Here is a 27,841-nt window from a genome sequence, read left to right on the forward strand (position 1 = left end):
ACTGTACATGGAGGAGGAACATATTACCTGTAGTCTACTGTACATGGAGGAGGAACGTATCACCTGTAGTCTACTGTACATGGAGGAGGAACGTATTGCCTGTAGTCTACTATACATGGAGGAGGAACGTATTGCCTGTAGTCTACTGTACATAGAGAAGGAACATATTACTTGTAGTCTACTGTACATGGAGAAGGAACGTATTGCCTGTAGTCTACTGTACATGGAGAAGGAACATATTACCTGTAGTCTACTGTACATGGAGGAGGAACGTATTGACTGTAGTCTACTGTACATGGAGGAGGAGCGTATTACCTGTAGTCTACTGTACATGGAGGAGGAACGTATTGCCTGTAGTCTACTGTACATGGAGGAGGAACGTATCACCTGTAGTCTACTGTACATGGAGGAGGAACGTATTGCCTGTAGTCTACTGTACATGGAGAAGGAACGTATTGCCTGTTGCCTACTGTACATGGAGGAGGAACGTATTGCCTGTAGTCTACTGTACATGGAGAAGGAACGTATTGCCTGTAGTCTACTATACATGGAGGAGGAACGTATTGCCTGTTGCCTACTGTACATGGAGGAGGAACGTATTGCCTGTAGTCTACTGTACATGGAGAAGGAACGTATTGCCTGTTGCCTACTGTACATGGAGGAGGAACGTATTGCCTGTAGTCTACTGTACATGGAGAAGGAACGTAATGCCTGTAGTCTACTATACATGGAGGAGGAACGTATTGCCTGTTGCCTACTGTACATGGAGGAGGAACGTATTGCCTGTTGCCTACTGTACATGGTGGATGAACAGGCCTGCATCTGTTAAACCCAATGTCACCCTCAGAATAGGAGAGAATTTCCTCTTGGTCAAATGCAGGATTTCTTAAACTTTAGGCCTGAACCCAAAGTGGGCCCTGGGCATGTCAGAGGTGGGTCGCAAGTTATGACAATATACTGTATTTATAATCACAAACTATTTTTTCTTAACTTGGGTTCTTGGAGGACGAATTGGGTCACGGGAGTAGGGTTAATTACTCACTTGAGTCTTGAGCTGAAAAAGTTTAAGAAATGGTCTCGAGAGTGGTTTTCTGAGCAGTCCCCTGGTTGCTACCTGTTTACCCTGCCACTTGAGATCTTTGACCCCTTTGATACATGACCTCACAGAACCACTTAACAAAAATATCCTAAGGACGATGTCCATGCCCTCGCGGAAATCTAATTAACTCAATAAAAATGTTCCCATAAAAATCTGTCAATTTAAGCTAGAGATATGTTTTTTTGTACTGAATGCATCTCAATCCACCTCATCTGCCTATGTAATACTTCAGCATCTACAGTGTAAGGTGACAGAGCCACAGCAGTGTTTGTCAGACCATGAGACATCCCGCAAATTCGTCTTCTCACAAAATTGTCTGTAGCATCCGAACGGTTTGTCCTATATTAACTATCATGAAATGATGAGATTCTCACAAACACTATGGTGTTCTCCGTTTTGCTCTACGACCCCCCAAGCATTTTGGGACTTGTCTGAAGTCAGTACAGCCGATCTGACAACTTCTGTCTGTAGTTTGGGCTACATACTGGTTTGACCCCTCTGTTTAAAGATGAGACTCTCACGAACTCATACAATTCAGTTGTTTTGCTATAGGATGCCTACAGGCCTCACAAGTCTGAAGCTCCCCCGGTACCATTTGAAAAAATGGATGGAACTATATATTGAGACCAGTGGAGGCTGCTGAGGGAGGACGGCTCATTTAAATGGCTGGAATGGAGCGACTGGAATGGCATCAAACACATGTGTTTGATATATTTGATACCATTCCACTGCTTCCTCTCCACGAGTCCATCTTCCCCAGTTATTGAGGAGCCACCAACCTCCTGTGGAGGAGACTGTTTATGGACAAGAACAAGGGGCAAAATCAACGTATTAAGTGTTCTTACGTATTAAGTGTTCTTCTCTCAGATGTAGGATAGACACCTTTCAATGCATTTGGATGGGCTAATAGCAGAGGCCAAAAAGACATTTTCATCAAATATATATATAATTTTTTAAACATATTTTGGGATACTTCAAAGGGTCTTAAAAATATGCCATAAGGCTTGGTACTACTTAGCCCCACTCCACAGTTTAGATAGAGCTTAGACTTGTAAGGTTAACAAAAACGTAATGTTAAAGTCTAAGTGCATTTTCAGTGAGATCTTTTCATGCCAAAAATAATTAAATGAAACAGGACAAGAAAAGAGGACAGGCAAAATATAGCAATTGTACTGTGCAGACAGAAATACATTGATATAGTTAGTTAGACAAATGTATTTGTGTCTATCCACAATAATACAATAATGCACAATTCAGATTTTGCAAATAACATTGAGACCACATTTGAGATACTAAAAACAATCATGGTCAAACATGGTACATGGTATCCATACAACAAAAAAGTACAGTGGATAAAAGGACAATTAAACAGTTCAAAACATACAATATATGAGGCACTGTAGTATACAGTAACATGAAAGCTAAGGTTGTGACCTTATGACATAACAGGCATGTCAGGTTTACCAAAGAAATGGGTCACGGGTTGGAACATTTTACAGGAAGTATTGAACACTATGTTCCAGCCAATGAGGTATGTTTTCAAGTTTGAATACTTGGTCTTGGGTTCTCATTTAAGCACAGACCAAATCAACACTACCAGTCTAGAGGCTACATACCATGATGGTCAGATTAGGGGTTGCTGTGATTATTCTCAGTGCAGTGTGTAAGTACAATTTCATCACTTCATCATAATACATTAAAAATATTGTTTTTCCTGTGCCGTGCAATTCAATATAGTTCAAGGTTCTTGAAGGATAGGATAAATTGACATTTAGAACGTTCAACCAACACAAATACCATCTAAAAATAAATAATAAACAAAGTAAGCAGAAGAAAAGTAAAACATCTGGAATGATTTTCACAACTTGATTTTCAATTATTTGAAATGTTTTCACAGACTTGTTTTCTCTTAACATTTGTCCTTGTCTGTGATAACTACAATGTGCTTGTGTTTCTGTTTCCATTTGATTTAGATGTAGACCATGTTAACCTGCTAAGTCCAGTGACCACTGTTCAACTTGGTGATCCTGTAACCCTGCTATGTGTTTTCCCAGAAGAGGAATTCAACGATGAGCAAATGCACTGGTACAAGCAAACTGTGGGAGGTATTCCACAACTTGTCTCATCGATGCATAAATATTTAACAGAGCCTGTGTTTCACTCTGGATTTAACAATTCACACTTCAGCGTAACTTTGGCTCAAAGGATGCTTCACCTTACTATCATGAAGTCGATCCCAGAAGATGAAGCCATGTACTATTGTGCAATTGGAACAGTGATGACTGTGAAGTTTAGAGATGGCACATATCTGTCTTTAAAAGGTAAAATAATTGTACTTTCTATTTTTAAGTTATGCCAATTGGACAATAACTTTTTAATAACTAATAAGACAAAAAAATTGCTTGGCACTTTTGTGATTTCTCAGCTAACAGAAATAGCGCAGAAACATATGTTAATCTGAAATTATTTGAATGTCTGATAATTACTCTATGTTCTGATTAATTTAGGAAACGGTCAGAGGTCTGACAACAAGATAGTGGAACAGCAGCCAGAGTCTGACCCAGTCCATCCAGGAGACTCTGTGACTCTGCAGTGTACAGTACTCTCTGAGACCTGTACAGGAGAACACAGTGTGTACTGGTTCAGAGCCGGATCAGGAGAATCCCATCCAGGAGTCATTTACACCTCTGGGAACAGGAGTGATGAGTGTAAGAAGAGCCCTGAGACTCCCTCTCCTACACAGAGCTGTGTCTTCAGCCTCTCCAAGAACAACCTCAGTCTCTCTGATGCTGGGACTTACTACTGTGCTGTGGCCATATGTGGGGAGATCCTGTTTGGCGACGGAACCAAACTTAACACCATTAAAGGTACAACTTCTTGTTAAATTGATAAAGCACCTTACACTTCTTTATCAAAACATTTAAGCACATTTTAATGATATGTTATTTAGTAGTTAAAATGGGTCAAAGTGAGAAAACAATTGTGTTGTCAACTATGCATCCTTAACATAAAACATAGCAAGCATGTTGAATGTATTTTAATACCAGGAAACACAGTGGATCCCATTGTCCTCAGCTTGGGAGCAGCAGTGGCTGTGTGTGTGATTGTCATTTTTATTCTCGCTTGTACCAAAAACAAGAGACAAACATGTGATCATTGTAAAGGTAAGTCATTTTAGACATGCAGAACATATCTATTGTTTTGTGTCAAATGTGTGAGCAATGATAATTTAAAAGTAAAATCTCACCTCATGGGCTTACACTGTTGAATGGTATACTGTATATTCTGTCTCCATTTTCATGCTTGGGTTTCTATCTGTTGATACAGCAAGTGTCTCTCAGCATATTCACCATGATGATAACCTCTCATCAGAGCAGTCAAGTGGTCAGGTATGTAACATCTATATTATCCAATGTGTGAAACAAGAGGTACATTGTCTGTTACACAGGAGTGTTTATATTAGTGTATATGTGTATATTTGTAAATAAATCACTAAGTACAGCAGTAACCCATGAGATGTTGCGTCAGACTTGTTTGTCATAGAGAAAACCTGTATTTAAATATAGTTAATTATAACCTGCAGCTATAATTTTGCAAGCTCTCAGTTGATCAAAAATGTTGTTGATATTTTTAATAAAATGTTTAGTTACATTTTAGATGTCGGGCTTTAAGATGTTAAATTACCCTCATATCCGCTAGCTTATTTATTGTTCAGAAATTTGTAGCGTAAATCTGTAGTGTAAATATTATATTTAACAATGTCAACATGCTTTGAACATCAGTTTAGGTTTTGGTTGTTACAAAGTAAATGATTTAAAAAAAAATTGTTTCATTTGTCTTTAATGCCGTAGCCTGTAATTAACTAGTATGAAAAAATATGACACTAAGACCAGGATTCAATCTGATCCAAGTTAGATCCGTGTTATAGCAAGCTTGAAATGAAAAAATAATAGTTTCTGAGCTGACATCTGGAGTGTTTACCATGAATGCGATATCCTTAAATCTCAGAGAAAATGACTTTAAAAGCTGCATTGTTGGCAGTCCTGCGCCCTCTGCTAAGATTTGAATCCTAGCTTCCGCATGAACATTCGCCTTACCGTATTATTGTTAATGTTATTATTTGACTTTTCTATTATTGTGCACAGTGGAGTTATTATTTACTGTACTCTATTCCTTAGGTGCCAAACACAGATATTTTGAATTATGCTGCATTGCATTTCTCTGAGAAGAAAATTAAAAGAGGAAGAAAGAAGAGAGAGACACCACAGGAGAGTGTGTACTCTGATGTCAGGTGTTCAGACTGGGATTGAACTGTTTCAGATACAACATAGACTAAATTATCTCAGTCAAGTGTCTCTATTTAGACACAATTTAAGCGTTTTGGTAAAACAATCGCAGGACATTGCTTTCAGATTAACTTTCACAATAGTACAATACAATATCCAAATATAATACCATAGACAATGGAATTACAACCATGTTTCTGCTCAAAATATCTTCTGGAGTGGTCAACTTATTCTGAGCTTGCTGGGTTTTCATCTTTAAATGTCTATGTACACTATTGGTAAAAAGTTTTAGAACACTTACTCATTCAAGGGTTGTACTTTATTTGTAAAAAACATTTTACATTGTAGAATAATAGTGAAGACATCAAAACTATGAAATAAAGCATATGGAATCATGTACTAATCAAAGAAGTGTTAAACAAATCAAAATATATTTGAGATTTGAGATTCTTCAAATAGCCACCCTTTGCTTTGATGAAACCTTTGCACATATGTTCGTAACATTGTGTAAAATGTTGAATGGAACAATATCATATTGGGTTGATATGTGCAGAATAGTTTTTGTTCCATAAATTATCACGTATTTAATCATAGCAATAAATGAATGTTGTAGGATTATCATTGTCATTTAATATCACTGAATATTTCTAGTATAGTGTCTTTGGTTTGTTATTCATTTCAGAAGAGGTCAAATTCTTACTGTCTGTCATAGTTAAATTATGGACATAACCATTTCATTCATGATTATTCAAGTTTTTCAAGTCATAAAAAGCATTTTTGTACCATCATGTACATTCATATTTTTGTATAATATCTCTTTGAGGTAATAATTTCACTTTGTGAAGTCAATTTACAAATGAGATTATGCTAAGATCTTACTGTGTTAAGGCAACTAGGATGAGTGGGCTACTCCTCATAGAGGTAGGTCTAGTATGGTCAAATAGAGATATGTATCGGTTGAATAGAGTATGGTATCAATTAGTAGGCCTAAAGCATTCAACCGACAGACTGGGAAACATTATATAACTGTTGGCCCAGATACATATCACTGGTCTTTTGATTGCGCTAACTGCTTATTAGTTGGAAATGGAATAGGACATGTTGAACTTTTTCCACAGAGATCCTGTTTGGCAAAGGAAAAAAAATGGATATTGGTAGTTTATGAATATTATATTGTGAGTTGTTATATTCAAATAATTATGTCTCATGTAGGAGAGTGCTTATAGCATACAGAAACACATTGTGTTAAAGGGGACAGTCTGGAATTCAATTCAAGTTAATGATATATAGAAATGAATTATTAAATAATATTTGTAGCTTATAGAAGTCACATGAGCTTGTTTTACTCCATTGTTTGTAAATAGTGTTATTGTAAACACACACTGTTTAGACTTAAAATATGGTGTTGTGACTTTACTTTCATTATTCTTATGACTGTATTTATTTAATCCACTAACTATGTTTAATTGTTACCTGATAAAATAAATAATGTAACAATTAACCCCAAATTAGGATTTGGGGCACCACAGAATAAGTTATTTAAAGAGTTACCATCTCCCAAATTAATATTTATATAACAACAGTATAACATCCATAAAACAGTCAACATATTAATCGTGACATCTTATCATATCATCATTCTGACCAGTCATAACCTTCTTGGATCTGCAAAATCCCCAACCTTGCTCATAATTCAGTACTACACAAATTGGTTTAATTCTTTATTGACTAGCTAACTAAGTAATAACACAGAATAAGCATACACCTCTACATGTCTCTACATGTCTCTACATGAGACAAAGGTCGCTAGTGGACTGACAAAATATGATGGCTTGTTACCAAAAGAGGGAGGGTGTTTCCTCAGAACATCTACTTAGCTGTACCAGTGATTGTCTGAGAGGGGAGTTTTCTTTGTCCCCCTTGTGTTGGTATTCAAAGTTCCAAACCACTTTACACAAGCAGCTCCATACTGGCAATGTCCTGGTCCGAATGGTGAGGTTATCTTTTTCACCTCGTGTTGAAGTTTAAAGTTTCAACCATTTCAAACATGTAGTTCTCCGCATCATGTTTCCTGGTCTAGTAGGTGGGTTAATTTTCTTCCCCTCATGTCGAGTTTCATAGTTCCAACAATTTCAAGTGTCGTGACTGCTCCATGCTTTTCTGGTCTAATGATCATTCCCTAACCATGGCTTTTTATGCACTCCGGGTTACATTTCTTCAGCCCTAACCTTTATCTGTTTATCAACATAAGTGGTGGTGGGGTGGTCTATTTTTTTTCTAATCCTGGATTGCCCTGTTAAAACTATATCAACAATATTTAATTATTTTATTTTGTATAATATAAAACATCAATGCCGGCACATCCTGTAGTCATTGCACTGGGAGTGACATAAGTTTGTGTGTCTGTGTGATTGTGATCATTATCATCTGCAACAGAAATGCAGAGCCAGAATGTGAACATTGTAAAGGGGAGGTCTATAATATTGCCAATTGTTGGGCACCAAATTTCTGATTAATCAAATCAAATCAAATCTATTTTTATTGGTCACATACACATGGTTAGCAGATGTTAATGCAAGTGTAGCGAAATGCTTGTGCTTCTCGTTCCGACCGTGCAGTAATATCTAACAAGTAATCTAACAATTGCACAACAATTACCTTATACACACAAGTGTAAAGGAATGAATAAGAATATGTACATATAAATATATTAATGAGCAATGGCCGAAAGGCATAGGAAAGATGCAGTAGATGAGATGAGTAATGTAGTGTATGTAAACATTATATAAAGTGGCATTGCTTAACTTCTTAAGGTATAGGGGGCAGCATTTTCACTTTTGGATGAATAGCGTGCCCAATTTCAACTTCCTGCTACTCCTGCCAAGAATATAAGATATGTATATTAGTAGATTTGGATAGAAAACACTCTGAAGTTTCTAAAATTGTTTGAACCATGTCTGTGAGTATAACAGAACTTATGTAGCAGGCAAAACACAGAGGACTAACCGTTCAGATTTTTTTTTAGGTCTCTGTCTGTTCAGTGAGTTCTCATTTGCAAACAATATTTATTAGAAACTTGTTTTCAGTTCCTACCGCTTCCACTGGATGTCACCAGTCTTTGGAATTTGGTTGAGGTTATTAATTTGTGCAATGAAGAAGTAGGGCCATCCTGGAAAAGGGTAACGCTGTTGAGAGTTGGCCAAGACTTGAAAAGTAGCTTGCATCCCACTTGGCCAAAAGCCAGGGAAAATGCAGCGTGGCAAATTCAAATAAAATTATATGAAAATCACATTTTTAAATGTTAATAATCGATCAAATTGAAGACAGGTCTATCTGTGTTCAATACTGGAAGACAACAAACCAAGCAACTTTTCAAGTCTTGTGCAACTCTCAACAGTGTTACGCAGTTCCTAGATGGCCAGACTTCTTCATTACACAAAGGAATAACCTCTGTACTCACATCCTACCATCCTACCATACCTCTGTCTGTACTTTATTATCTATTATCTCGCGCCCAGAAACCTGCTCCTTTTACTCTCTGCTCTGAACGCACGAGACGATCAGTCCTGGTAGCCTTTAGCCGTACCCTTATCCTACTTCTCCTCTGTTGATGATGATGATGCAGAGGTTAATCCAGGCCCTGCAGTGCCAAGCTACACTCCTACTCCTCAGGTGCTCTCATTTTTAAACTTATTTAACCGTAAAAGACTTGGTTTCATGCATGTAAACATTATAAGCCTCCTCCCGAAGTTTGTTTTATTCACTGCTTTAGCACACTCTGCCAACCCTGATGTTCTAGCTATGTCTGAATCCTGGATTAGGGAGACCACCAAAAACCCTGAAATTTTCATCCCTAACATTAAGATTTTCCGACAAGATAAAACTGCCAAAGGGGGCGGTGTTGCAATTTACTGCAGAGATAGCATGCAGAGTTTTGTCTTACTATCCAGCTCTGTACCCAAACAATTCGGGCTTCTACTTTTAAAAATCCACCTATCCAGAAACAAGTCTCTCAACGTTGCCGCTTGCTATAGACCATCCTCTGCCCCCAGCTGTGCCCTGGACCCCATACGTGAATTGATTGCCCCCCATCTATCTTCAGAGCTCATGCTGCTAGGTGAACTAAACTGTGACATGCTTAACACCCTGGCCATGCTACAAACTAAGATTGATGCCCTCAATCTCACACAAATTATCAATGAATCCACCAGGAACAACCCCAAATCCGTAAACACGGGCACCCTCATAGATATCATCCTAACCAACTTGTCCTCCAAATACACCTCTTCTGTTTTCAAACAAGATCTCAGCGATCACTGCCTCATTCCCTGCATCTGTAATGGGTCTGCGGTCAAACAATCACCCTCATCACTGTCAAACACTCCCTGAAACACTTCAGCGAGCAGGCCTTTCTAATCGACCTGTTGTCCTCATTCCGTCAGTACAGGATGCCTTGTTATTCTTCAAAAGTGCCTTCCTCACCATCTTAAACAAGCGTGCCCCATTCAAAAACTGTAGAACCAGGAACAGATATAGCTCTTGATTCTCTCCAGACTGACTGCCCTTATCCAGCACAAAAATATCCTGTGGCATTCTGCAAGACTAGATCCAAGATGGCGTAGCAGTCAGACGTCTTGTCGTGTCGTGTCCCTTGTATATATCGTTTTTTTAACATATTTTTCTTCGCATATCTTTTAAAACATTTTGCTAAACCTCAACATCTAAATACTCTCCTGCAACCCGCCTCACCCAATGTAGCGTGGATCTGCTTATTTTTTCCTAAAGTATTTATATTTACTTCGGATCCGGAACCCCTCAACTGAAGCTAGCCAGCTAACTACCAGCTATCAGTCAGCAAAACATTGCTAGAGGTCATCAGCTAACCGGTCATCAGCTAACCTTTAGCTAGGAAAGCTCTCGCCAGTTCGAACAACGCGACTCTAACCAGACAATAACGGACCTATTATTTTTATCCCCGGATTCCCACCGCAAACAGAACATTTTCAGCTGGATCTTCACAACTAGCTAACTAGCTAACTGCAACACCGGATGATTACTCCTGGCTAGCATTTCCATCCACTTAGCTTGAAGCTAGCCCGGCCAGAGCTCCTGTGCTACCACTGAAGCATACTCCTGGGCTACAATATCCGGACCCACGACCGGTCTATCGATGTCACCGCATGAAGAGGCATAAACAGACTCACCCCATCGCGACGTCCCCCAAAGGCTAACTTTCTAGCCCTTGCTATCTGCTTGCCTGCTAATTCGGCCTGCTAACTGATAGCTTGTTTAGCCCCGGTCCGATAACTGCTAGCTTGTTTAGCCCCGCCCTACTAACTGTTAGCTTGTTAGCACAGGCCTGCTAACTGTCTGAATCGCCGCGTCCCCAGCCAGCCCAACCACTCACTGGACCCATATTTACTTTCAATCTCTTTTCGATTTTTAATTCGATTATACCTTCGGTAACCTGCCTCACCCAATGTGATACGGAATCGCTATTATTTTTAATTTTTAGAACACATTCAAGAACCTCCAGAAGCTAACCAGCTAACTAGCTACAAGCTATTTAGTCATTGTTAGCCACTGATAGCAGCTTTTACTTTATGCACAGCCAGCCAGTTTTTTTAACCTGGATAATACTCGCCAGTCTAGCTTCACTGCCCTATCGACTGTGCAGCCGTTTTCATCGACCTTGCCAAGGCTTTCGACTCTGTCAATCACCATATTCTTATCGGCAGACTCAGTAGCCTAGGTTTTTCTGATGACTGCCGTGCCTGGTTCACCAACTACTTTGCAGACAGAGTTCAGTGTGTCAAATCGGAGGGCATGCTGTCCTGTCCTCTGGCAGTCTCTATGGGGGTGCCACAGGGTTCAATTCTTGGGCCGACTCTTTTCTCTGTATATATCAATGATGTTGCTCTTGCTGCGGGCGATTCCCTGATCCACCTCTACACAGACGACACCATTCTATATACTTCCGGCCCGTCCTTGGACAATGTGCTATCTAACCTCCAAACAAGCTTCAATGCCATACAACACTCCTTCCGCGTCCTCCAACTGCTCTTAAACGCTAGTAAAACCAAATGCATGCTTTTCAACCATTCGCTGCCTGCCCCTGCACGCCTGACTAGCATCACCACCCTGGATGGTTCCGACCTTGAATATGTGGACATCTATAAGTACCTAGGTGTCTGGCTAGACTGTAAACTCTCCTTCCAGACTCATATCAAACATCTCCAATCGAAAATCAAATCTAGAGTCGGCTTTCTATTCCGCAACAAAGCCTCCTTCACTCACGCCGCCAAACTTACCCTAGTAAAACTGACTATCCTACTGATCTTCGACTTCAGCGATGTCATCTACAAAATAGCTTCCAATACTCTACTCAGCAAACTGGATGCAGTTTATCACAGTGCCATCCGTTTTGTCACTAAAGCACCTTATACCACCCACCACTGCGACCTGTATGCTCTAGACGGCTGGCCCTCGCTACATATTCGTCGCCAGACCCACTGGCTCCAGGTCATCTACAAGTCCATGCTAGGTAAAGCTCCACCTTATCTCAGTTCACTGGTCACGATGGCAACCCACCCGTAGCACACGCTCCAGCAGGTGTATCTCACTGATCATCCCTAAAGCCAACACCTCATTTGGCCTCCTTTCGTTCCAATTCTCTGCTGCCTGTGACTGGAACGAATTGCAAAAATCGCTGAAGTTGGAGACTTTTATCTCCCTCACCAACTTCAAACATCTGCTATCTGAGCAGCTAATCGGTCACTGCAGCTGTACATAGTCTATCGGTAAATAGCCCACCCATTTTTACCTACCTCATTCCCATACTGTTTTTATTTATTTACTTTTCTGCTCTTTTGCACACGAATATCTCTACCTGTACATGACCATCTGATCATTTATCACTCCAGTGTTAATCTGCAAAGTTTTTAATTATTCGCCTACCTCCTCGTGCCTTTTGCACACAATGTATATAGACTCTCTTTTTTTCTACTGTGTTCTTGACTTGTTAATTGTTTACTCCATGTGTAACTCTGTGTTGTCTGTTCACACTGCTATGCTTTATCTTGGCCAGGTCGCAGTTGCAAATGAGAACTTGTTCTCAACTAGCCTACCTTGTTAAATAAAGGTGAAAAAAAATTAGCATTGAACAGCCCCCGTGTTATGCAATTTTTCAGGGAAGTTAGGAACACATATTCACAGGCAGTTAGGAAAGCAAAGGCTAACTTTTTCAAGCAGAAATTTGCATCCAGTATCACAAACTCAAAAAGGTTCTGGGACACTGTAAAGTCCATGGAGAATAAGAGCACCTCCTCCCAGCTGCCCACTGCACTGAGGCTGGGCAACACAGTCACCACGAATAAATCCACTATAATTGAGAATTTCAATACTAATTTTTCTACGGCTGGCCATGCTTTCCACCTGGCTACCCCTACCCCTACCCCAATCAAAAGCCCTTCATCCCCCACAGCAACTCGCCTAAGCCTCTCCCACTTCTCCTTCACCCAAATTCAGACAGCTGATGCTCTGAAAGAGCTGCAAAATATTGACCTCTACAAATCAACCGGGCTAGACAATCTGGACCCACTCTTTCTTAAAAATATCTGCCGTAATTGTTGCAGCCCCTATTACTAAAATGTTCACCTCTCTTTTGTGTCATCTGTGGTTCCCACAGACTGTAAAGCTGCCACGGTCATCGTCTTCTTTAAAGACACTCTATACCCAAACGGCTACAGACCTATATCTATTCTACCCTGCCTTTCAAAGATCTTTGAAAGCCAAGTTAACATACAGATTACCGACCATTTAGAATCCCACCATACCTTCTCCGCTATGCAGCCACTCCTCAGTAAAAGGCACAAGACAGCCCGCTTGGAGTTTGCCAAAATGCACCTAAAGACTCTCAGATCATGAGAAACAAGATTCTCTGGTCAGATGAAACCAAGACTGAACTCTTTGGCATGAATGCCAATTGTCACGTCTGGAGGAAACCTGGCACCATCCCTACAATGAAGCATGGTGGTAGCACCATCGTGCTGTGGTGATGTTTTTCAGCAGCAGTGACTGATAGACTGGTCAGGTTTGAGGTAAAGATGAAAGGAGCAAAGTAAAGAGAGATCCTTGATGAAAACCTGCTCCAGAGCCCTCAGGACCTCAGACTGGGGTTAAGGTTCACCTTCCAACAGGACAACGACCCTAAGCACACAGCCAAGACAACGCAGGAGTGGCTTCGTGACAAGTCTCTGAATGTCCTTGAATGGCCCAGCCAGGACTAAGACTAGAACCTGATGGAACATCTCTGGGGAGACCTGAAAATGCTTTGCAGCAACGCTTGTCATCCAACCTGACAACGCTTGGGAGGATATGTAGAGAAGAGTGGGAGAAACTCCCCAAATACAGGTGTGACAAGGTTGTAGTGTCGTACCAAGAAGACTCAAGGCTGTAATCGCTGCAAAAGGTGCTTCTACAAAGTACTGAGTACAAGGTCTGAATACTTTTACATTTTTTATACATCTGCAAAAATGTCTGAAAACCTGTTTTTGCTTTGTCATTATGTGGTATTGTGTGTAGATTGATGAGGGGAAAACAACTATTTAATCCATTTTAGAATGGAATAAAAGTCAAGGTGTCTGAATAGTTTACAAATGTAGATTAAGCCTAGTTTCTGTCACGTCTACTCCTGTGTTCGCCTTCGCAGGTATACATAACACCGGTCCTGGGATCCATTATTACGCACACCTGGCATCAATCAGTAAGCGCACCTGTACGTCTATCATGAGGCACACAAGTACCTCTCCTATACCCGGCACTCCCTTAGGTTCCTTCCCCAGTCTGTATTGTTCCTGTGTTCATGCGTAGATGCTACTGTTATGTTGTTTCGTTCCATGTTTGTTGTTTTATTAAACGTTTCACCTGCACCTGCTTCTCAACTCACAGCGTCTTCGTTACACATTCAATGTAAAAACTCTACTGAGAATGTTTTGAATCGTGGTCTTGGCTTAATCTGAGTCTTGGATATATTGCATCACTGAGCAATATCTCGTTGTAATGTAGGCCAACAAATTAGTGCACACCATAAATATTTAGATTGCCTACAGTACATGGCTGAAAACGGATGGAAACGTTCAACAGGAAGTGATGCATGTCTTTCCCCTAACCAATCAAGTCATGCTTAGATTTTAAACATCCCACAATTATTTTCATTTTGTCAGTCAGTCATTCATAGTAACATAGAAAAACAGTTGTTAAAGCTACAGTCAGTCCATATCAAGATGATCAGAATCTGCCTTCTTTGGGGACTTCTCTCTCAAGTGTGTAAGTGCATGTCCTAATCTCACATAGTACTTTACTGAACAGTAAAATTTAAAATCGAAAAGAATAATAATATCATATTGGAAAGTCATATCTAAAGATAATGAAATATATTCAGTTTGGACAGCAATGTGACCGATATATCTTCAGACATTTTAAATTGCAGTAGTTTGATGACTTAATTAAGAAAAAACCCTGTTACTCAAAAGTTGAACAATGTCCATTTTCATTTCAATTTGACATCTGATTACATTCACATTTTGGCAGACCTGATTCAGACTGAAGATGCTCCTCAACCAATACCAGTGACTACTCGTCTATTTGGAGACAATATATCTTTGCCATGTCCTAAAGCAGAATCTCAACAATTGCTGTACTGGTACAGACAGACTGTTGGCCAACTGCCCCATCTTGTCGCATCTGTGTCCTATGCATCAGAACCTGTACTTAATGGAGAGTTTAAGAACCCACGTTTCAAAGTGGAGACATCTGATTATGTGTATAATCTCATTATCAGAAATATCAGCACATTAGATGAGGCAACATACTTTTGTGGAATTGGGACAATGTATGGGATGAACTATGGACATGCAACATTTTTGGCTGTGAAGGGTAATTTAATTTAAATTGTGCATTTCAATGTTCACCAAGTGTTTTTGTGTATTGTTATACATACAGTAGATGTACACTGCCATGTACATTAGATGTTCAGAAAAGTATTAACAATCTTGCTGCAGTATGCTTAGAAAGTGGATATTCATGCTTGCGTGTCATAATGGTTAAATGTAAAAACAACTTATCATTTTTGGAGACAGGTTTTTGAAATGACATCGTTACGGGTATAGCTAGCAAAAGAGTGTAGAAACGGTAGCTAACTAAATTTTACTGCAAAGAACTAGCCTAGCTAAGCATCTTGGCTGACTGTGGGGTGAATTCATATGAATAATTACTGACAAATATAAACTGCACCTCTCTTTTCTAGCAAGCAAAACGCTGTTTCCAAAACTGCCATGTGCCTAAAGGAATGTTTTCTATTTAAAACTCTATGACCTCTCCACTTTACAAGCTAATGAATAATTATGTTCTCAATACAATGACACAATATAGGACACAATCACCCTACATTGGTACAGCAACCAGTTTCTGATCCAGTCCATCCAGGAGACTCTGTGACTCTGCAGTGTACTGTACTCTCTGAGACCTGTACAGGAGAACACAGTGTGTACTGGTTCAGAGCCGGATCAGGAGAATCCCATCCAGGAGTCATTTACACCCCTGGGAACAGGAGTGATGAGTGTAAGAAGAACCCTGAGACTCCCTCTCCTACACAGAGCTGTGTCTACAGCCTCTCCAAGAACAACCTCAGTCTCTCTGATGCTGGGACTTACTACTGTGCTGTGGCCACATGTGGGGAGATCCTGTTTGGCAACGGAACAAACCTAAATATTGGTAAGTAATGAATATTATGTGTTATAATGTTGAAAATACAGAAGAAAGTTTAGTCATATTAAAAGTGGTGCATGTACATTGAGTGTACAAAACATTAAGAACATCTTCCTAATATTGAGTTGCACCCCCTTTTGCCCTCAATTTTTTGGGGCATGGACTCTACACGTTGTCGAAAGTGTTCCATAGGGATGCTGGCACATGTTGACTCCAATGCTTCCCACAGTTGTGTCATTTTGGCTGGATGTCCTTTGGGTGGTGGACCATTTTTGATCCACACGTGAAACTGTTGAGCTTGAAAAACCCAGCAGCATTGCAGTTCTTGACACACTCAAACCGGTCCGCCTGGCACCTACTACCGTAACCCGTTCAAAGACACTTAACTATTTTGCCCATTCGCCCTCTGAATGGCACACGTACTGTACACAATCCAATTGTCTCAAGGCTTAAAAATCATTCGGTAACCTATCTCTTCCCCTTCATATACACCGATTGAAGTGGATTTAACAAGTGACATCAATAAGGGATCATACCTTTCACCTGGATTCACCTGGTCAGTCTGTCAAGGAAAGAACATATTCTCATAATGTTTTATACAGTCAGTGTACAGCACAGTGGTTGAGGTCAATGTGCCTTTTGCTATAACAATATTCTCATCATTGACCAGAAATGAATGTTCAGTTAAAAACTCTTAGATGCTGTAAACAAAATACAACCTGCTAATAACTTATTTAAAATGTATATTTTGACAAATCTCTCCTTCAAAATGTGGCTACAATCTTCAATCCACATCTTTCATGTGATAATAATACCAATTTTATGGAATGTGTATAGTGCTTTTCATTACAAAATTAATCTCAAAGCGTTAAAAAGCTAAATAAAATAACAAACACAACAAATATAAATTGAGACGATGGAGATAGAATGTCCTTAGGTAGATTAGGATGACGGAGATGGAGATTGAATTTCCGTTGTCACATTTGAATGATGGAGATGGAGATTGAATGTCCTTAGGCAGATTAGGATGTTGGAGATGGAGATTGAATGTCCTGAGGCAGATTAGGATGTTGGAGATTGAATGTCCTTAGTCATACTAGGAAAAGGGTGTTGAGGAAGTTTGGGCTGGAAAGGCAGGATAGAGACAAAAGACAGAGCCCCTCATCAGAACATCACACATAATTCTCCTGCATTCAGTTCCTCCATGGAAGCCGCTCCTTTCTGTAGGTACTGGTCGTCCATTACCAAAAATGTGCCACTGTTGCTGAAAGTGCAGGGAAAGTCACCAGAAATCAACAGTTGTTAGGAACAGACACTGATCCTCCTCTGCCATCTTCAGAAACATTTTTATTTTAATATAAGGGTGTTTATCTATATATATCTCGCTATTTTTTTAGTCATATAAATGGTGTTATATATTTCTTACTATTTTATTTTAATGTAATGGTGGTATGTATTTCTATTATTATTAGATCTTACTATATGGTTGGTATATATGCCTCTATCTATATTATTTGAATATAAGGGTGAAATAGATCTCTCATACTATTTTATTTTAAAATAAGGGTGGTATATATTTATTTGACAATTTTGTTTTAACATAAGGGTGAAATGTATCTCTCCTACTATTTTATTTTAATTTAACGGTGGTATATATCTCTTTTATTATTTTATTTTAATTTAAGGGTGGTATATATATATATTTATATATATATATCTCTTACTGTTTATTTTTATATTAGGGTGGTATTTTTCTCTTACTATTTTATTATAATTCAAGGGTAGCTATATCTCTCTTCCTATTTGATATTAATATAACGGTGGTATACATGTATATCGACGGTTATTACGTTTTTTATTCCTTTTAGAAAGATCACTGGATCATGTAGTCATTGGACTGGGAGTGACAACAGTTTTCTGTGTGATTGTGATCATTATACTCGTCTTCAGCAGAAATACAAAGCAAATTTCTGAACATTATAAAGGTGAGTCCTCTGGTATTACAAACTATAGTTGAACACCTATAACATTTTACGGTTAATGCACAATACTTGTCATCAAGTATAATACCTCTGTCTTTACCTTTTGTCATGTTGATGTTTTTTTTTTATTCATGTTAACAGTGAGTGTTGCTCAGCATATTAGACATGACAACTCAACCACTGAATATGATCAGGTAATAAATGCAAGTGTTATAATATTGGCCTGTTGCTAGATAATTTGTGATATGATACTAGATACTCCAATTTTCTGACTATTATTATGACTACATTTTTTAAACCAACAACATTATTTACAGGATCAAGACCCAGATACCCTGAATTATGCTGCATTGCATTTCTCTGAGAGGAAAACTAAAAGAGGAAGAAAGAAGAGAGAGACACCACAGGAGAGTGTGTACTCTGATGTCAGAGTAGACTGGGACTGAACGTTGCTTATGTGCAGAGGAATGGATGTAGTTTGGTCAATAAACTTTTCTTAATATATAATGTATTTAAACAGTCATGATATTATACCCTTAATGATACAGTGACATGTTCTGTCAAGCAAGACAGTGGCAGAATTCTCCCTATACCCATCATGAGGTTATTACAACCTAGCCTATGAATGAAAGTTTACAAAATAGGTGCACACAAGTCCAGATAAAGATTTGAGGTGACAGACACTGACACATGGACAGAAAGGGACACATTCAATACCGCCTTGCACACTTTTGCCTGCATCTAGCTGATCTATTGTGTCATCATTAGTCCAACAGTTACAAACTGGAAAAATTCAGGTATATTTATTACCTGAATTTATTATAGTTTTGTTCCGTTTGCATCCGTTGAAGATTTGTTTTAACAGAATCTGAGGAATGAATAAATACACCACCGTTCACACTCAAACAGCTCACTTTCATAACCACATACAAACAGCTTGTTGTATTCCTTCTCGCATCTACGCTCTCTCCTCCTCTCACCTTTTAGCTTTGCTTATGGACTTCAATGAACAACACATCAGCTGTCTGTGACCAGGTGAAAAAACCTTTCCAAACCGATCCTTCATGTCATAACCGCTACATACAGCACACATCGTTGTCATCATATTAGTTAAAGTAACGTCATAGTCAGCATAGCTAAAATAACTAACAAGATATTTAACCCGCTACAATGATGCAGTACAATGTACAGTCAGTAAGCAGATTAGCACTTACACCAAACTAGTAAAACCAAAAGCTTACCTTTACTTGAAAGAGTTCCAATTTTGCATAGTTAAAGCCAGCTAACTGACATAGCATCCCTCTGTTTGAGCTGGGTGTTTGAGTAGGCAAAACTAGCTAGCTGCATTTGCTAGCTAAGTAAGTGAAAGTGAAAGTGAAAAAAATACCAAATATATATCTCTCTCTCTCTCCCAATCCTCATTCATTTTTTAAAGAAAGTAATTTGTTTAAAACTGTTAAACTATTGTCTTTCTCTCTCTTTGAGTCAGCTACTCACCGCATGTTATGCAGTGCAGTGCTAGCTAGCTGTAGCTTATGCTTTCAGTAATAGATTAATTCTCCTATCCGTTGGTTGGGTGGACAAAATTTCAGTTAATGCTACAAGAGCTCTTATGAGTTGGAAGATTTCCTCCAGAAGCTGTCACAATTACTATGTAATTAAACATGAGACTCCTACGTTTGTATTGAAGTCATTGTACCCAGAGGAAGACGGAAGCTAGCTGTCCTCCAGCTACACAATCATGCATTCCCTAGAGAGTGCTGTTGAGGCTACTGTAGACCTTCATTAAAAAAAGTGTGTTTTAATCAATTACTTGCTTACGTGAATATATTTTGTATCGTTTAATCTAAAGAGTACAACTTTTTAAAAGTTTCACTATTACATTTTTTATGAAATTCACTGAGAACTGTCCTCCCCTTCCTCCTCTGAGGAGCCTCCACTGATGTAGGAAGCTAATTCTTCTAGGAGCGTTCTCTGTCAGTGTAACACTGTAATGGAACAGCTGGTCCTGTCAGGTAGAAGGCCAGGAACCATCGAGGACTTTAAATCACTCCTGAGAAACCCAATTTTTTAGTTTGGCCTTTAATCTGTGATTGTATTTTTATTTTAGACTTCCTTAGTGACTCTATGTCATCCTCTTGTATTGTATTTCTTGTATATCAGCCCTTTGCTTAGACATACTGTTTAACTGTGAGCCAACTCAGTAGCAGTGTGCTTAGTGTCCTCCCTGAGATAAGAAGGTTGAGGGTTTGATCCCCGATCGAGTCACACCAATTACTCTAAAAATAGGAGCGGATGCCTCTGTTTGGCACTCAGTATAAAGGAGATGGATTGGGTAAGTGTCCTATCCAGGAGGTGTACTTGTTCATCAAGCTGCATTCTGCTATAGAATCGGGAGATAGGCTCCTGCCACTATGAGGCATTCTGTCTCGAACAAGGATGAATTACTTTCCTAATGTTATATTGTAAAGTTTGATGCAACTTAAATGTATTTCAAATCATATTAGAGTTGATCAGCCCCCATTTGTAGTCATTTGTCACTATTTGCAATAATGTATAATTGTATTATGGTTCTATTTTTATTGTTTTAATAATTTTTGCAAAATGTATGATTGTTGTGGTATTTACTGTAACCCATTAAACAGACGTTGAGGTATTATATTATTATATTATATTATTGTATATAATGTAGGTTAATTACGTTCTACAGTATTTATTGAGTTCACACAGCTTACTGTAATTACAGCTATAATGTACCAGCATGTACCAGTAGTGCTGTGTCGAATCATCAAACCAATTTATCATTAAACATGGTCTGATTCATCACATGATTTAAAATTGGGCTTTTAATAATGGTACAAAGAGTGACTGTCCTCAAAGATGTAAACTTTGAAATTGACTACAAATTAAACATTCTGCACATGTATTAATACTTGATTCTGAAATAATCAAAGAAACAAAACAGTACGAGCCAGATACTGTATACAAACAAATCAACCCTCATAACATAAAGCAAAATTATTTTACCATTATTAAAAGCTACATTTTAAAATAATATGATTAATCAGAAAATATTTAACGATACATTGGTTTAATGATTCTACACAGTGCTACTGGTACATTGTTTAAAAAACATAATTGTCCAAATGTTAATAGCCTCCAAACATGATGCATTGGGTAAGTCGCTCTGGATAAGAGCGTCTGCTAAATGACTTAAATGTAAATGTAAATAAATAGAATTACATGAATTAATTGTTTAAAATTCAATTAGTCACTAACACATCAGAGGGCCTGAGGATGTTCTCGGAGAGGCTGTAGACACAGCTATGTGTAGGAGATGGAGTTTCAGGGCTCTTCTTACACTCATCACTCCTATTTTCAGGGGTGTAAATGACTCCTGGATGGGATTCTCCTGATCCAGCTCTGAACCAGTACACACTGTGTTCTCCTGTACAGGTCTCAGAGAGTACTGTACACTGTAGAGTCACAGAGTCTCCTGGATGGACTGGGTCAGACTCTGGCTGCTGCTCCAGAGTTATCTTTGGTAAACCTCTTTCCACTGGAACCTAAATTGTTTATTGTGTTGGATGAAGGATATTCTCAAGTTTAAATGAAGCAGAATCTGTGGCACATCTTTGAGACAGTGTGCAGTAAGAACAATGTACCAAGTTGATCTTTATCATATCCACTAAGGACGATATTGTACACTGAAAATAATATACTGATGAACAATAACATGTACAATTCAAAATAAATTACCATTTGCAGCCAAAAAGGTTCAATTTCTACAATCCGTTTGATACTTTGTTCCCACTGCACTGTAGGTTGCCTCATCTGATGTGTTGATTTTGCTGATAACAAGATGAGATACAGTTGAAGTCGGGAGTTTACATACACTTAGGTTGTAGTCATTAAAAGTAGTTTATTAACCACTCCACAAATGTCTTGTTAACAAACTATAGTTTTGGCAAGTCGGTTAGGACATCTATCTTCTCCATGACACAAGTAATTTTTCCAACAAATGTTTACAGACAGATGATTTCACTTATAATTCACTGTATCACAATTCCAGTGGGTCAGAAGTTTACATACACTAAGTAGACTGTGCATTTAAACAGCTTGGAAAATTCCAGAAAATTATGTCATGGCTTTAGAAGCTTCTAATAGGCTAATTGACATAATTTGAGTCAATTTGAGGTGTACCTGTAGATGTATTTCAAGACCTACCTTAAAACTCAGTTCCTCTTTGCTTGACATCATGGGAAAATCAAAAGAAATCAGCCAAGACCTCAGAAAAAAACTTGTAGACATACACAATTCTGGTTTCCTTCTTGGGAGAAGTATCTATATCCACAGTAAAACAAGTCCTATATCGACATAACCTGAAAGGCCACTCATCAAGGAAGAAGCCGCTGCTCAAAAACCGCCATAAAAAAAGCCAGACTATGGTTTGCAACTGCACATGAGGAGATAGATCATAGATTTTTGGAGAAATTTCCTCTGGTCTGATGAAACAAAAAAAGAACTGTTTGGCCATAATGACCATCGTTATGTTCAGAGAAAAAAGGGAGAGGTTTGCAAGCCGAAGAACACCATCCCAACCAAGAAGCACGGGGGTGGCCGCATCATGTTGTGAGGGTGCTTTGCTGCAGGAGGGACTGGTGCAAGTCAGAAAATAGATGGCATCATGAGGATGGGAAATTATGTGGAAATATTGAAGCAACATCTCAAGATATCTGTCAGGAAGTTAAAGCTTGGTCACAAATGGGTCTTTCAAATGGAATATGACCCTAAGCATACTACCAAAGTTGTGGCAAAATGGCTTAAGGACAACAAAGTCAAGGTATTGGAGTTGCCATCACAAAGCCCTGACCTAAATCCCTTAGGAAATGTGTGGGCAGAACTGAAAAGGCATGTGTGCGAGCAAGGAGGCCTAGAAACCTGACTTAGTTACACCAGGAATGGTCCAAAATTCACCCAACTTATTGTGGGAAGCTTGTGGAAGACTACATGAAGCGTTTGACCCAAGTTAAACAATTTTAAGACAATGCTAGCAAATACTAATTCAGTGTATGTAAACTTCTGACCCACTGGGAATGTGATGAAAGAAATTAAAGCTGAAATTTCACATTCTTAAAATATAGTGGTGATCCTAACTGACCAAAAACAGGGAATTTTTACTTGGATTAAATGTCAGGAATTTGTGAAAAATGGAGTTTAAAAATATTTTTCTAAGGTGTATATAATCTTCCGACTTCAACTGTATAAAGATCCAGTCCATTTAAAAAAATTGAGGCATCTTACACTTCAGTGTTTTGATGCAAAAATTCCAACTAAATACTTGGCGCATAGAATTAAAAACCTATTTTCAGATATTATTAATCCTAATCAGACAGGTACTTTAGCTGGACGATACATTGGAGATCATACAGTGCCTTGCAAAAGTATTCGGCCCCCTTGAACTTTGCGACCTTTTGCCACATTTCAGGCTTCAAACATAAAGATATAAAACTGTATTTTTTTGTGAAGAATCAACAACAAGTGGGACACAATCATGAAGTGGAACGACATTTATTGGATATTTCAAACTTTTTTAACAAATCAAAAACTGAAAAATTGGGCGTGCAAAATTATTCAGCCCCTTTACTTTCAGTGCAGCAAACTCTCTCCAGAAGTTCAGTGAGGATCTCTGAATGATCCAATGTTGACCTAAATGACTAATGATGATAAATACAATCCACCTGTGTGTAATCAAGTCTCTGTATAAATGCACATGCACTGTGATAGTCTCAGAGGTCCGTTAAAAGCGCAGAGAGCATCATGAAGAACAAGGAACACACCAGGCAGGTCCGAGATACTGTTGTGAAGAAGTTTAAAGCCGGATTTGGATCCAAAATATTTCCCAAGCTTTAAACATCCCAAGGAGCACTGTGCAAGCGATAATATTGAAATGGAAGGAGTATCAGACCACTGCAAGTCTACCAAGACCGGGCCGTCGCTCTAAACTTTCAGCTCATACAAGGAGAAGACTGATCAGAGATGCAGCCAAGAGGCCCATGATCACTCTGGATGAACTGCAGAGATCTACAGCTGAGGTGGGAGACTCTGTCCATAGGACAACAATCAGTCGTATATTGCACAAATCTGGCCTTTATGGAAGAGTGGCAAGAAGAAAGCCATTTCTTAAAGATATCCATAAAAAGTGTCGTTTAAAGTTTGCCACAAGCCACCTGGGAGACACACCAAACATGTGGAAGAAGGTGCTCTGGTCAGATGAAACCAAAATTGAACTTTTTGGCAACAATGCAAAACGTTATGTTTGGCGTAAAAGCAACACAGCGCATCACCCTGAACACTCCATCCCCACTTTCAAACATGGTGGTGGTAGCATCATGGTTTGGGCCTGCTTTTCTTCAGCAGGGACAGGGAAGATGGTTAAAATTGATGGGAAGATGGATGGAGCCAAATACGGGATCATTCTGGAAGTAAACCTGATGGAGTCTGCAAAAGACCTGAGACTGGGACGGAGATTTGTCTTCCAACAAGACAATGATCCAAAACATAAAGCAAAATCTACAATGGAATGGTTCAAAAATAAACATATCCAGGTGTTAGAATGGCCAAGTCAAAGTCCAGACCTGAATCCAATTGAGAATCTGTGGAAAGAACTGAAAACTGCTGTTCACAAATGCTCTCCATCCAACCTCACTGAGCTCGAGCTGTTTTGCAAGGAGGAATGGGAAAAAATTTCAGTCTCTCGATGTGCAAAACTGATAGAGACATACCCCAAGCGACTTACAGCTGTAATCGCAGCAAAAGGTGGCGCTACAAAGTATTAACTTAAGGGGGCTGAATAATTTTGCACGCCCAATTGTTCAGTTTTTGATTTGTTAAAAAAGTTTGAAATATCCAATAAATGTCGTTCCACTTCATGATTGTGTCCCACTTGTTGTTGATTCTTCACAAAAAAATACAGTTTTATATCTTTATGTTTGGAGCCTGAAATGTGGCAAAAGGTCGCAAAGTTCAAGGGGGCCGAATACTTTCGCAAGGCACTGTATATGATGGTTATGATATCAACATTTACGCATTAAGGCATATCCACCACCATTTCTCGCATAATACATTTTACCGACTCAAAAATATCCCACCATGTCGAACGAACAAATGATCTGTTGGCATTTATAAAATTGGACCGAAACTTCCTGTTTCCATCATACTGTAGCTGTCATGATTTTTTTTATACGGAATGACTTTACTCATTAAAACTGTCGATGGATACATGGTTACACTTTCTTTTCCACTTTTTTTCTACATCTCTCATTTTCTGTATCCCTAATCTCTCTCTCTCTTTTCCAGCCTCTCTCGCTTTTCACTCTGAAGGTGAGGGCGAGAAGGACAGTGGAACGGGTGGTGGAGGTGAGAGGTACAGTCATGAATGGCCCTACTCCCCTCCCCACATAAGCCCTCAACCCCCATCAAGCCACCCTCGGGTCTGAGACCAAACCGGATCGAAGTGGAACAAGGAACGGTTCAGCTCAGCAGTCAGCCTGCCAGCCATCTTCTCTCTGGTAGTTTTGTTTTGGTTATCAGTTATGGTCACTGTCATTCCAATGTGAAGATAGCCAATTACTGCAGCCTGAAGATCAGGGTCATGCTCATTATGGCAAATGTTTTAAAGGTCGATTTTGGGATAAATGGAATATTTGGCTACAGAGGTACAATTTCTTATCAATTTCTACAGCTTTCATCCAAAAACTATCCTGTGAAATGACATCAACACATACTAGAGGAGTTCCTGGCTAGCAAAAGTGGCTAGCTTAGCTAATGAACTAGCTATGTTGGTCAAGGTGTGCATGACCAGAATGACACATCAACGAACCACAAAAGGCACACCCCATTTCTGTTTGAAAATTGTGAAAGGGGAGGAGTTTGTTCATTTTCGTGCCCAAATTTGACCTTTAAAACATTTTGAAATGGAGAACAAAAGCATTCGTTACTGGATACCTCCAGGTATTCGTATTGAACATGAACCAGCTGAGGTTGGTTGTGGGTTGAGCAAAGATGTAGTGTTCCTATTTGATCATAATCACAATGACAGTGGATGTGTTGGGTTATTCCAGAAGAGAAAGAGAGAAATGTAATCCTACATGTGGTTGAAATCAGAAATAAATACAAGCATAAGAGAAGTCAAATTTTCTATGATTATCTATCCCATATCAAAGTCCTTGCATTGTGTCCAATCACAATCAAACCAGCAGTACCACCAACCCCTCAGATGCCAAAAGTCATGCCCACAAGTCCTGAACTTTTGTTTTATATAACATCATAAACATAATTTAATCTCAATTTAATAAAAAATAAATTTCATGTCAGTGCCATTACAGCGTCCCAACTGATGACTACATATTTTACTTAATGTTCAATGTTAAAACTTATACACATTTTTAAGTCAGATATGGATGGTATAACAGAACTTGTAGGGAATGAAAAGGTCAACAGTAAGGCCAGGGTCTTACTATGAATATATTTGGAGCAGACCACCATTTTGTGGAGCCTGCCTTGACATGTGATTGCTCATTTATGGATGCCTTCAATGTATTTGTATTTTTTTGTATTATTTAATTGTATTTATTGATATAAGTGTTGTTTTATGTCGATGCAGGAATTGATTGGAAGTGTTAGGGGCAGTATTTCCCCAAATCCTGGTCCTGGAGGTCCCCTATATCTGCTGGTTTCTATGGAATGTGCATCTCAGATGACAACCTCCTTGTAAACATTGGCATTTTGTAAAGTAAATGTCCATTTCATTTTTCATTGGTCGACCAGTTCATTGTTGAATTATTTGCTTATCATCAGTTCAGGGCTCCTTCAAACCAGACAAACTGATGCGTAAAAAACACTGAAAGAGCGTGAATGTTTTTGTCAGAAAGCTTATGATGACATGTCCTTGAAACAATTGAAAAAGTAGAATAGCATTTTAACTGAATCATTTCTCTTCACCACATCACTATATTGGACATGCTTTTCATGTATCTTCGTTTGAAGGCGAGATATTATCCAGGGATATTAACCAGAGATATTAACCAGGGATATTAACCAGAGATAATAACCAGGGATATTAACCAGAGATATTATCCAGGGATATTTACCAGAGATATTAACCAGGGATATTAACCAGAGATATTAACCAGGGATATTAACCAGAGATATTAACCAGGGATATTATCCAGGGATATTAACCAGAGATATTAACCAGAGGTATTAACCAGGGATATTAACCAGGGATATTAACCAGGGATATTAACCAGGGGTATTAACCAGATATATTATCCAGGGGTATTAACCAGAGATATTATCCAGGGGTATTAACCAGAGATATTATCCAGGGATATTAACCAGAGATATTAACCAGAGATATTATCCTGGGATATTAACCAGAGATATTAACCAGAGATATTATCCAGGGGTATTAACCAGGGATATTAACCAGAGATATTATCCAGGGATATTAACCAGGGGTATTAACCAGAGATATTATCCAGGGGTATTAACCAGAGATATTATCCAGGGGTATTAACCAGAGATATTATCCAGGGGGTATTTGAGAACCACTGGACCAGCCTTTGACATCTCCCATGGAGAATCAGTCAGGTTTCAAGACTAGTCATTCAACTGAGACCGCTCGTCTCTGTATCACGGAGGCG

General features: G+C 38.9%; 1 protein-coding gene across 1 annotated transcript; it reads left to right on the plus strand.

Annotated features, from left to right (window-relative positions):
- The first annotated feature begins 2,684 nt into the window (after positions 1-2,684).
- Positions 2,685-20,186, plus strand: LOC135527266 (uncharacterized). Its single transcript, XM_064955862.1, has 12 exons — positions 2,685-2,762; positions 3,073-3,420; positions 3,607-3,966; positions 4,147-4,263; positions 4,427-4,488; positions 5,278-5,403; positions 14,610-14,712; positions 14,977-15,321; positions 15,817-16,158; positions 18,021-18,137; positions 18,276-18,328; positions 18,452-20,186. Exons 1-12 carry the CDS (start codon positions 2,717-2,719, stop codon positions 18,578-18,580), a joined length of 2,148 nt encoding a protein of 715 aa, XP_064811934.1. The 5' UTR covers positions 2,685-2,716; the 3' UTR covers positions 18,581-20,186.
- Positions 20,187-27,841: the final 7,655 nt, after the last annotated feature.

The sequence above is a fragment of the Oncorhynchus masou genome, chromosome 32 (genome assembly GCF_036934945.1).
Source record: "Oncorhynchus masou masou isolate Uvic2021 chromosome 32, UVic_Omas_1.1, whole genome shotgun sequence".
Taxonomy (NCBI): Eukaryota; Metazoa; Chordata; class Actinopteri; order Salmoniformes; family Salmonidae; genus Oncorhynchus; species Oncorhynchus masou.

Bases quoted from the DNA above. Each gene is read 5' to 3' on its own strand.
- LOC135527266 (XM_064955862.1), top strand. From the start codon at position 2,717: ATGATGGTCAGATTAGGGGTTGCTGTGATTATTCTCAGTGCAGTGT. The intron at 2,763-3,072 runs GTAAGTACAATT...CATTTGATTTAG, and splicing joins GATTATTCTCAGTGCAGTGT to ATGTAGACCATGTTAACCTG. The intron at 4,264-4,426 runs GTAAGTCATTTT...CTGTTGATACAG, and splicing joins AACATGTGATCATTGTAAAG to CAAGTGTCTCTCAGCATATT.